At 37.5% G+C, this 12,711-nt stretch overlaps 1 protein-coding gene across 1 annotated transcript in view; it reads left to right on the top strand.

The window, feature by feature from the left end:
* Exoc6b (exocyst complex component 6B) overlaps window positions 1-12,711 on the top strand; it is a 629,077-nt gene that overhangs the window by 240,759 nt on the left and 375,607 nt on the right. Inside the window, exon 7 of the mRNA XM_008824711.3 lies at window positions 5,821-5,997. Coding sequence (XP_008822933.1) covers window positions 5,821-5,997 — 177 coding nt within the window. The remainder of the gene's footprint in view (window positions 1-5,820; window positions 5,998-12,711) is intronic.

Raw genomic sequence — 12,711 nt, 5'->3', positions numbered from 1 at the left:
ATAATTTAAAGGTGATAGTGAGTACCTTTCTCAATATCAAGAGAAAAAGGCCCAAAGTGTCATATAATATTAGACTCTAATTCCTACTGATGGAAATCTTTTGGGACCTATGAAAGCTTACAGAGACTCTTTGCTTTAAATATGACATAAAATGCAAAGACCTGTGCACACATAAACACTCCTCTGTCTTTTGAAGGAGCTAGAGGATCGATATAGATTGATCATTTAGCAGACACAGTCAATTAAAATAACAGATCATCTTCAGAGGTCTTTTTCTTTCATTTTTAAATCACTATTCTTTTTCTTTCCCTCTATTTGGAATGTGACAGTGACAAGGGAAGCTTGTGTCCAGATCCAGTGCTGAGTGTGTTGGAAAGTTCTGGTTGACACCAGCAGCTCCTTTGCAGTTTTTAGTGGTGGTGTTTGAAGAGGCAGCTTTAGAATCTTAATAGCTTGATTTCTTTCCATGTTATCCTTTGGACTCTGTACACAGAATGGGCTACCAATTACATTTCACTCTGTTGACATACAGAGTGTTACTTTATGAGTGGGTTCTTTGAAAGAACTAAGGGATTGATTTATTTAGTAATAAGCTTTAATGAAATAGGAATAATGGTTAAAAGTGAAAAGAGAATGTGGAATCTCAGTGCAAAGGTCCATTTCTAGGGAAGTCTGGAGCCTTTATCTGTGAGACTTTTAGAGAACTTTGTGGAATTGGCTATGAGACCAACAAAGTGGGGGCACATTTGTCTGTCCTGAGTGAGGATTGCCTCACTTCTGGGTTATGTTTCATGAGTGCCAAGTTTTTTCTTATGGAGTGCACTTTTGGTATTAAAAATGCTCCAGGGTAGGAAGTTGGAGGTGCTCTGTAAGTTCCTGAGCTGATAGGTTACTCATGGGTTGTGTAGCCCAGGTTGCTACTAAACCCAGAATGAGAAGTGAGGCTGAGGGGATTTGCAGCAGTGTCTTGTACATGTGTACAAATACACCATTTGAATGATATCTTATACGATCTTGTTGTCACCTCTGAGGTACTGTTGATTATTAATTATTTTTTAAGATTTTATTTTTATTTATGTGTATGTGTGTGTATGTGCATGCGTGTGTGTGTGTTTGTATGGAGGTACCTGCAGAGGTCAGAAGAAGGTGTTAGGTCTCTGGAACTAGAGTTACAGGCAGTTGTGAGCTGCCTGATGTGGGTACTGGGATCTGAACTCTGCAAGAGCAACAAGTGCTTTTAACTACTGAGCCATTTCTCCAGTCCCCAGTTGTTAATTTTTTGATAGATGAGAATATTTCAGGGAAGTAAAGCAACCTGTCTTGGGCTATAGAATCAGAAAATTTCAGGGTTTATATTTAAAGACTGCCTATTCCACAAAACCTTTTAAACTGTTATTTGTGTCTTGTTATTAAGCTTAAAACTTTTCAATTGGTTTCTAAGGGTCATTTGTGTGTACTCCTCTAATCCACTAGAGGTCAGTATTGGGTTAATAAATGCACATGCCTTTGGGCTTTGGTCAGTAGTAGGCTCTTAGGTTTTGAATGTTGAGTCTTATTGCTGGGTGTACTGGGAGCTGGGACTTCCATTCCACAATAAACCTTTATTTAATAACGTGTATAGGATGCATCATAGGCACTGACTGTTTACACAGTGTTAATGTGTGACTTCTTAGGATTATAGTTCATATAGGTAATATTTGTGGTCATGCCCAGAGCCTCCTGCCACTTTCAAGTATGTTACCCTTTAATATTAAGGGCCAGATTGAATTTGCACGTAGACTCCATTTGCTATTTACTGCATTCATATAATAAACTTTATCTAAATTTACTGTGTGTCACATGTCTGGACTGGGTATACCTCCAGTGATAAAGCATTTTTTTATTTTCAAAGAGAAAAGAATTGTTAGTTTTAGTGCTTTAGTGTCATTTTCATGTGAATATCTAGAAGGTGTACAACTTCTTCCTGCAACTGTATCTTCATGGTCCGTATTGCTAGAGACAGCCCCATTATATAGTTATCAAGGCCAGAATACTTGGAGTTACTCTTATTTCTTTCCTGTCTGACGTGTTCAGCATGCAAATCATTTTTCTTCTTCTACGTGTGCTATCATGAACTCACCGTTGTCATTTGGCCCGTTGCAGTGATCTGTGTTCGTTTTCCTGCTTAGTCTACTCTCTCCCAGTTGACTACCCTCTGCACTTAGAGGATTTGTCTGAATTGTGAAGCTGATCTTGTTTTTCTACACTCATATGCTTTCGTTGTGTCTTTGCCTTCTCTACATTGAAACTGCTTCACGTGGCATCTAAGTAGACATTCAGTACATGCTTGATTGAGAACAGTACTACAGAGAACATTGTATAAGGTAAACAGAGCCTTCCTTCCTCCCCCCCCAATTTCCTTTATACCTAATTTCCACTATGTTAAAAATGAGGTGCTATCAGAAAACACAACAATATAGGAAACTAGGAAGTTTTGTGTTAGAGACTCCCTTCTCTTAGACAGGGTCTGATGTATCTGAGCCTGACCTTGAACTTGCTGTGTTCTTATAGCCTCCATCTCCCAACTACTAAAATTATAGGTATCACCACTGTGCCTGGCTACAGAAGACTTTCTACAGGAAAAATATGGTTGTGTTTTAGCGAAAATGTTGGTTTCAGTCATTTTATCAAGCAGAGGAAAAAAAATGTAAGTACAGAAGTAGAAATATACCTAGTATTTTAGGAGGTAGTCTGAACCAGTGGAAGGTTTGTGTTAGAGACTACTGATTACTTCCATTATCTGGAACGTAAATGATCAGTTTTGGGCTTGTATTCCTTTCCTCTCCACCCCTAATTTCCTTTATACCTAATTTCTCCTATGTTGGAAATGAGGCGCTGTCAGAAAATGCAACAATATAGGAAACTAGAGGTGCCCTGCTCGGTGTTGGGGAAACAGCAAGAGGAGTTGGAATTCTCAAGGAAGGGTGTATAGGAGAGACTCTTAAGGAAGAGACACTAAAGTCAGTAAAAATTATTCAGAGGGAGTGAGCATAGAAGAAAGTGAAGACACCTAAGTCCTGAGGTCGTGCTGCTATTGTGTTTTTTGCAACCCTTTCTTCCAGCCTAATCCCCAGAAATTAGCTGTTTTCTTAGATTGCTATTGAAGTAAGGGTTCCCAATGAAGTTGCTAGCATGTTAGGAAGAGCTCTGAAGGGTTTTCAGTGGGATCTTCATGAACTTAATGTCACCTTTTCATGATAATCTGTGTTGTATAGATTTATATGTATATTTTGCCTTTATCATCTCTTCCTAGTCTCATAACATACATTTTGAAAGATGATAACTTTAATGGATATCCATAATGGTAATATCTGAGTAATTGTGTGATTGTTCTACCTAAAATGTGATATTTTCATCTGGGCTAGTTCCTGCATGGCAGATCATTTGTGATAAACCCTTTACAGACATGGAGAAGATATGATAGCTCAGACAGCGAGTACCACTTAGAAGACAACATGAAACCTATGTCTTCACTATTTCATCTTGTTGCTTGGCCTGAACTGCCTTGTGCATCTCTGATTTGACAGGAAAACCAGAAAACCTAACACTGCTTCGTGACCTGTGTTGTTTCAAGTTAAATGTCAGTATCTAGTGTGACTTTTCTTGATTGCTTCTGATAGACTGATAGTATTCTGTTGGTTGTGGAAGAACACACTTGGGATTTATTGACAAGACCTACTTTTATGTATGTCTTTGGCTTTGGTGTTCTGAAAGAAAGTAGAGAAAGAAGGGAGCAAGTGGTCACTATGCAGTTGGGAATCTGATCTTTAGAAGAGGAATATGCAGACGGTCCCCTTTCCTTTTTGCCTGTCTGAGTCCTTAGTCATTGGTTCTTGGTCCCCCAGTCCTCAGTCCTGTTATTTGTCCTCATTGTGCAGTCGTTGTGTGGTCTGCAGTGGATGTTTCTTACCTTTGAGAGCAAGAGAAAGAAGCCGTGTTTAGCCTAAGATTGTGAATGCTTCTTATGTACAGACCTAATTGTTTGTGGGTCCCTGCTCTACCTCAATTAGTTACTGAAGACATAGATTTTATGTAAGTCAACCCAAAATATCAATGGGTAATGTGTGGAGAAGCAAGTTTGCCCATTGATTCAAATCTCTGGAATGCAAATTCTTTTCATTTGGTTTTGGCTGAAACTAGACCACAAAGTTAAAGTTTTTTTCTATCTTGTTACAATTGTTTCATTCAACCAATGCCTGAACTAACTTCTAATAGTTCAGATTTATCTTGAATTCTCTAATCTCATTCAGAAGATTTGGTGCCACTTACTTTTCTCCTGAATTAATTTCTACTTGGCACTGAGGAGGAATATATTAAGCTTTGCACCTTGGCATGATACTGAAAGGGGAAGTTCCACAGAGCAATGTTTCTGGAACATTCTGGGCTTAACAAGTTATACAAATTTATTTTAAACAGTATCACTACTAATGTATAGATTTCTTTTTTCATATATTTGGGGTGTGTGTTCACATATGTATTACGTTCATGCTTGCGTGTGTGTGTGTGTGTGTGTGTGTGTGTGTGTGTGGCCCTAGATTGACATTGAGTTTCTTCCTTGATTGCTCTACTGTGTATATTGAGACAGTCTCTCACTTGAACCCAGAGCTTGTCAATTCAGCTAGTCTTGCTAGCCAGATTGCTCTGGGGATCGCCTATCTCTGCCTCCCAAGTGGTAGGGATTGCAGATGGGCTGCCATGTCCACTTGATACGCAGTGTTTCTATTGATGTTGCTACAAAACCCTTATTTTGGAAAACATTTTGTTCTGCCTACAGAGACTGATGGTGTATTGAGAGGATGAATGATCTGGAATTTAGGACATCACACTTTGAGCTTCTGATTTATTGCTCACTGGCAATAAATCCTTTCTCTTCTAGCCTCAGTTTCCTGAGTGTGACTAATGTTACTTCCAGTTGCAATGTGTTAATGTTTCTATTACTGACTCAGGATAGTCACAATTTCTGTCTCTTTGGATCTATTGTAAGTATACTGTAATATTAGTTAATTTGCTAGGCTGAAGGCTTTCACTTGTCTATTTAAATTTCAAAGGCTACATGCAGTAGTTCAAAACACTTTCTGAAAAATATTAGTTTTAAGATAATTTATCTTCTTGATTGTATTTTATTGGTCTCATATCCAGACAACTGTTTTTAGGACTCTCCTATGCTTAAATATATTATATATCATGTCATATTTCATATCACATCACATCACATTATAGTTTCCATGTGGTCTTTCCTTGTTAAGAGATAAACATTAGGCATTTGTATTAACCTTTTGGCTTCTTAGGTAAAAATGGGTAGAGTTTTTTGTGGTTATTTAGCAGATTTATTAAAACATCCTATAATATCAATGAGTTGTCTTTTTTTTTTCTGTATTGACTTTGAAAATGAGTTAATACAGGATAACTTCAGGGTAAAAAGGATATGTATTAAGCTGGGCTTGGTACCATACACCTGTAATCCTCATACTTTGGAGGTGGAGGCAAGAAGATTTAGGAGTTCAAGGCCTGCCTCAGCGCCATAGCAAATTTGGAGCCAGTCCGGGCTCCGTGAGACCCTGTCTTAACAAACAGACAAACAAACAAGCCAATAAATAAACAATCAAAAAAATGGTATGATTACTATGTTTGTTTTTATTCCTAGGGCTAAAAATTTACCTATTAAGAAATTTTGGTGTGTTTTCTGTAAGATACCAATTTGTTCAAATTAGTTTATTAGAAGCTCTAGTTTTGTTTTTACTTCTTTATTTATTTTTTCCTGTATTTTTCTCTCTATCCTAGGCTCAACAGCAAAGAAATCTGGATAACATTGTCTTGCAACAGCCCAGAATAGGTAGCAAGAGAAAATCTAAGAAAGAGGTTTATACATTCTTTGATGCAGAGATGGAAAGCACGAGCCCAAAGTCTGAACAGGATTCAGGAATTCTGGACGTTGAAGACGAGGAAGATGATGAAGAGGTAAGTAATATTTAGGCTGGAGAAATGAGACAGTTTTTAAGTTCAATATAGGAAGTTTGAGATGTGTTTATTCACATAATGACTTATGATCTTCTGGCTATTAGAAACTGTTTTGAATTTAAATGAGCTCTAATTTAAAGATATTGATTCTAAATGAAGATAATTTACATATTCCCCAAATTTATAATACACTGTTCAATTTTCGAAGATTCATGATTTTTGATTGGGTATTGCAGGAAGGGAAGAATAGTGTTGGCCTGACTCAGAGCCCAGATAGTTAACTGACTTATACCGAGTCTAATAATTTCTTGAGATCAACAAGAGATATTACTTCTTTATTTTTCTTTTATTTTATTAGAATGTATTCACTGTATAAAATTATGGACTTCATTATGATGTTTTCATACAAGTACTTTGCTCATATACAATCCATCATAACCATCTTGTCTCTCCCACCTCTACTGGTTGCCTTCTTCTAAATAGTCCCCTTTCTAATTTCATATCTTATATCTGTATATGATTTAAAATCTGGATGTCACAAATGAGAGAACATATGCAATATATATTTCTGAGTCTGGTTTATTTTGCTTAATATGATGATCTTCATTTCCATCCATTTTCCTACAAGTGATGTATTTTGGGTCTTTAAAACTTTTCATTATTAGTGTTTATTATATGAAGTAATGGATTTCTTGATGACATATTTTCAAATATATCACATACATTGACCATCTTTATTCCCTACTACCCTCTCCTGTTCTCATATATCCACTAATTCTTTCTTTTTCATAGTTTCCTATTTATTTCTATGTCATATATATACACATATACACAGAGAGAGAGAGAGAGAAAGAGAGAGAGAGACATACATACACACACACTTATAAAAATTAAGTGCTGCATATGAAAGAAAACATAGGGTTATCTGTCTTTTTAGATCTGGCTTATTTTGTTTATTATGATGATCTCTGATTCTGACCATTTTCTTTAAATAACTTAATTTCATTCTCTTTTTTTATTTTCATTTACTTTATTTATGAGTATGTGTGTGTGCCTGATTGTGAATCTAATGTGTGCAGTGCTCTTGGAGACCAGAAGAGAGAGCATGGGATTCCCTGGACCTGGAGTTACAGGCAGTTGTGAACTACCACGCGGGTGTTGGGAACTGAACCTCAGTCCTCTGCAAGAGCTCTTAACCATTGAGTTTTCTCTCCAGCCCTTCATTCTTTTTTAAAAAATAATTATTTCATGTGTGTTAGTGTTTTGCCTGCATGTATGTATGTGCACCACATCCATGCCGTGGTGCCTTCAAAGGCCAGAAGAAGGCATTGGATCCTTTGGAACTGGAGTTACAGTTGGTTGTGAGCTGTCATATTGGTTCTAGGAACTGTACCCAGGTTCTCTACAAGAGAAGCAAGTGCTTGTAACTGTTGAGCCATCTTTCCAGTCCCCATAATTTTATTCCTTATGACTGAATAAATTTCTCTTTTGTGTGTGTATGTGTGTGTACCATATTTTCTTTTTCTGTTGATGAATACCTAGGCTGATTCCATAGTTTGACCATTATAAATAGTGCCACAGTAAACATGGATGAACAGGGGGTCTCTGTGTATGTATGTTGACTTAGATTGCTTTGGGTATATACCCAGAAGTGAGAATTCTAGATCATATGGTTGTTCTACTTTTAGGGGTGTGTGTGTGTGTGTGTGTGTGTGTGTGTGTGTGTGTGTGTGATACAATGCCTGTAGAGGTCAGAAGAGGGTGTTTAGTTCCAAGAACAGTTGTTAGCAGCCATGTGAGTGTTGGGAGTCAAACCCAGGTCCTGTGCAAGAGCACCTAGCGCTCTTAACTGCGGAACCATCTTTCTACCCCCCACCTTTTTGAGGATCTTTAATACTGATTTCCATAATAGCTAAGTTGTTTTACATTTGCACTAGCAGTCGATATGGATGAGTTCCTCCCTAGACTCTATCCTTAACTGCTCCAGCTTTTATTATTATTTTTTTCAACTAGCAATGATTTTGCTTGGATAAATTTCATTAGCTGTAATGCTGCCATTTCACAAAGCTATTTGTATATATGCAGGTTTACATGTGTACAGGAATGTGTGTGGTGCATGTGGAGGTACTAGGGATCAAATTCAGGACCTTATGCTTGAGCATCAGGCACTTCACTCATTAAGCTGTCTCCTCAGCTATGTAAAAAGCTGGGTAAGGTGGCAGAGGCTTGTAATCTCACTGTTGAAGAGGCAGAAACAGGAAAATCCATGGGGCTGCCTGGAGTCTAGCCAGATTAGAGAGCCCCAGGTCCCAGCAAGACACTCTGTCTCAAAAACAAAGGTGGGCATTTCCTGAAAAAAAAAAAAAATCCCGAGGTTGACCTCTGTCCTCCACAGGCATTGCACAATATGGGTATATGTACATACCTGAAAGCAATACACTCATGCACATAAAGTAAAAATATTTTAAAAACAGACACACAAAAATCCCAGAACATATAAGGTGGGAAGAATCACAGTAAGTCATGGCCTTTTGTTTCTGTTGAAAGTGGGGCATGACTAGAATTTTACAAGAGTTAAATTTGGCTCAGTGGGTAACCCTTACCACCTACAGAGTTGATTCTGTCATAGAGAATGTAGTGTCCAACAACAGATCGTATGTGTTCCTGAGGTTTTCCTATGTGTTCTTGAGGTTTTCCTAGATCTCCTTCATTATGTTCAGATAGTGTCCTTCTATTCATAGTCTTTGAATGTTTTTATTCTGAAAAGGTGATGGATTCAACTGTGTTTTCAGTATCAGTTGAGATGATCATGTTTCTGCTTCATTCTGTTAATGTAATATCTTATATTCATTGGTCTCATATGTTGAACCATCCTTGCATTCTTGGAATAAACCATACTTGTTCATGGTTAAAAAAAAAAGTATCTGCTATGTAAAAATGCGGTCAACAAGCACTAGTTTTTGTCTTATTTTCATTACTATTCTTTGCTGGCTTCTATTATGGATCACTGCTGTCAACCTGCCTGACCCTATTATTATTCCCCGTAGACTTAAAAAATATGATTAGTTTTATTTAAACTGTTTTGGATGAAAGATGAATAGTTATGCTATCTGTAAAATATTAGCATTGAAGTTGGATTAAATCTGTCAGGGACTAGCATATGTGTAAAGTACTATATTCTTTTCAGAGTTTTTCTTTTGGTATTTAAGTGATTGTAGTTGTCCTTTTTAGTTAAAAGTATTACTTTGCTAGGACATGTTTATTATGTAAATAAATAACACTAATAATTAAAATGCTTGAGAGCTGCCAGGCTTTGTGGTACAGACATAGAATCTAAACTACTAGGGAGACTGGAGCAGAAAGAGCTCAAGCTCAAGGTTATAGAATGATTTCAACTTAATGAGACTCTTGTCTGAAAAAAAAAATGCCCCCAAAATAGGATGTGGAGTTATAGCTTTGAAGTAGAGCTCTTCATGCTTAGCATGCACATGAGACATTCAATCTTGAGTACTGCCAGAAAAAAAAAAAAAAGCTTGAAAGTTTCATTCTAATCTCTTTGGTATGAGGATAATAAAAAGTCTTGATAGATGCCTACTCCCCATAGAAAAAAGTCTTTTGAGTGTTATTTAATGAATCATTTAAAGAGGATCCACCACTTGCCTGATAGCCCATAGAGTTAGAGGTAGAGAGGGTTTGATCCCCTAAATATGTTCAAGCATTTTCTCTTCTTGCCTGCAGTGGCTGGTATGTGAGGATGTCATTCAACCCTGGAAACAGACTACAGGCATCAGGCTCCTCACAGGTGACCAGTTACATAGTAGTGCCAAGAAAGATGAGTTGACTCTTTTTTATATTTTGGGTATTAATGAAGAGACCTAAAATTTCACTATGACTTATGGAAACAGAAGCTAGACATTATTTGTACCTTTAGATGTTATACATCCTGAAGAGATGACCTGATGATAAAATTAGAGAATGAAGTATATATGTAGTTCTGATGTATCTTCTGGGTAGGAACCATTCCTTATCAATAATTCATTGAAGATCTCAATGATATCCCTTTGAATCTGTATACCATGCTCCTTCGCTATTCTAATGACATCCAGAAAACATGAAGAAAGCAGGGCTCATAAAATATATTGGGATTTGTCATTATGGAAGTATTAGAAGAATATACTAGGAAGGTAATATTTAAAATGATTCCACTTCTGGGGCTGGAGAGATGGCCCAGTGGTTAAGAGCACTGGCTGCTCTTGCAGAGGACCTGAGTTTGGTTCCCAGCACCCACATGGTGGCTACCAATCATCTGTAACTCCAGTTTCAGGGGATCTGACACCCTCTTCTGATCTCTATGGGCATTGCATGACATGGATGCACTTACATGCAGGCAATACACTCATATACATAAAATAAAAATAATGAATAAAATATATGAAATAAAATAAAATAAAATGATTCCACTTCTTAAATCAGACCAGGTCCATACTAGGTTTGCTGATTGAGCTCCTAGAACAAGAATTCAGCATTTTACTGTCTTCTAATGGCATTCTGTCTTAAAAAAAAAAAACAACCCTACCTTATATTTATTTACTTCTCAGTTTGAATCTTTTTCAAGTGAACATTCTTAATCTCAAACCTCATGTAGAGAATTATTTGTTTAGATGTCTCCAAACTGGTTTCTTGGCATAGTTCTTGCATGTTGTGAATAAATTCTTCAGATAAGGTCTTTCATGACCCACTGTGACGTTCTGACCTTCATTCTTGTCATTCTTCAACAGACCTCATTGAGAGCTGCATAGTTTTTGGAGTAACTTGCAATCTGAAAGCAGGATAAGTGTGGCATAGAGTCCTATAGGGCAAGGTTCTTAATCAATTTGTGGTTATATGTTACTTTGAGAGTCTCTTCCTAGTGAGATGTTATGTATGTTTGTGTGTTCATGTGAAAAAGTCCTATCTGAAAGTTCAAGGATTCATGAAGTTAATTTTACCCCAGAAGTCAAGTCAAGAACCTATGTTGTAGAACAGTCTTTATTGAACTTAAATGTGCTTAGGAATCTCCTGGGAATCAGAGTAAAATGGAGATGCCAATTCTGCAGCTGGGGATGAGCCTGGGACTCTGCATTTTTAACAAGGTTTTAGATGAAGATGACATCTTTGAACTCTGCACACAAAGGCTATAGAGGACCTTGAGGAAACTTTTTAAGCACATAAATAAAAGCAGGTCATTGAAATGCTTGGGCCTCATATTGATTTTTTTTCTATTAAAATGTTTGAAAAAAATTTGTTGTGATAAATGTAGTGTTTAGCCAGGTGTGTTGGTTCATATGTGTAATCTCAGCATTTGGGGGCTGTGGGCAGGAGGATTGGGAGTTCAAGACCAGCCTAGGCATCAGGATACATTCCTCCCACCCGAAAAAAGGAGAAAAATATGTAAAATGCAGTACTTTAAGGGAAAGCAGTATTTGCTTTCTAAACTCTGTTGCTTATGGTAGGATATCAAGGTTTTGAACAAAATTTATAGTTCTAATTTAATATATTTAAGTTCTTTTAAGTAAACATTTTTCCTTCTCTGTGTGTGTGTGTACATGTAGTGGCCGGGGGTCAGTATTGGTGTCTTCCTCAATTGCTTTCCATCTTAGTTTTGGAGGCTGGGTATCTCAATGAGTCTGGAGCTCATTGATTCTGATTTGGCTAGACTGGCTAGCCAGCCCACCCAGGGATTCCTGTCTCATCTCTCCATTGCTGGGATTACAGGCACGCTTTGCTGGAATTACAGGCATGCATTGCTGTGTCCAACTTTTTACATGGATGCTTGGGATCTGAACTGCGGTCTGCATCCTTTCATGGCAAGCACTTTACAGACTGAGCCATCCCCTAGCACCTTTCTTATAGTTTCATGGAAATACACTTAATAGATTCTTGGAGTAGTGAAATTTTAAAGTGTTTACTATGTTGTCTTTTTTTGGGGGGGGCTTTTTGAGACAGAGTCTCCCTGTAGCCCCAGCTGGCCTGGAACTCACGAGGTAGACCAGGTTGGCCTTGAACTCACAGAGTCTGCCTCCTGGAGTGCTGGGATCAAAGGCGTGGGCCACGATGCCTGGATTGTGTTTACTATGTTTTAACCTTAATGATACCTAGTTGGATATTATGGAATGAAGTTGGTAGGAAAACCTAAACACCTAGAACATAGATTTTTATACATGAAGCAGAGTGTTAATAAATTATTAAACTGAAATTAATTTTGTTCTAGAGATGGGAAAAACTGAAGACCCTTGGGAAGTGAAGATGAGAGCCCTAGGTTTGTCATCAGGGATAAAAATACCAACTGCCATTTGAACCACCTGATGAAGTCAGTCCCATCTCCTCAGCTTTACTGATGTTTAATGTAGTCAGCTTCTTACTGCTGAGGAAAGTTGCAAAGAACAGTATTTCTTATTAACATTTTCTCTGTGTTTTATATTTGGCTAAGCTTTTTTCATCAAATCCACACCCACTCTCTTCCTTCATCAGGGATAAAAATACCAACTGCCATTTGAACCACCTGATGAAGTCAGTCCCATCTCCTCAGCTTTACTGATGTTTAATGTAGTCAGCTTCTTACTGCTGAGGAAAGTTGCAAAGAACAGTATTTCTTATTAACATTTTCTCTGTGTTTTATATTTGGCTAAGCTTTTTTCATCAAATCCACACCCACTCTCTTCCTTCCAACACCTC

Source organism: Nannospalax galili, unplaced genomic scaffold (assembly GCF_000622305.1).
Source record: "Nannospalax galili isolate Female #2095 unplaced genomic scaffold, S.galili_v1.0 scaffold389, whole genome shotgun sequence".
Classification (NCBI taxonomy): Eukaryota; Metazoa; Chordata; class Mammalia; order Rodentia; family Spalacidae; genus Nannospalax; species Nannospalax galili.
This window is presented reverse-complemented; position numbering and strand designations above follow the sequence as displayed.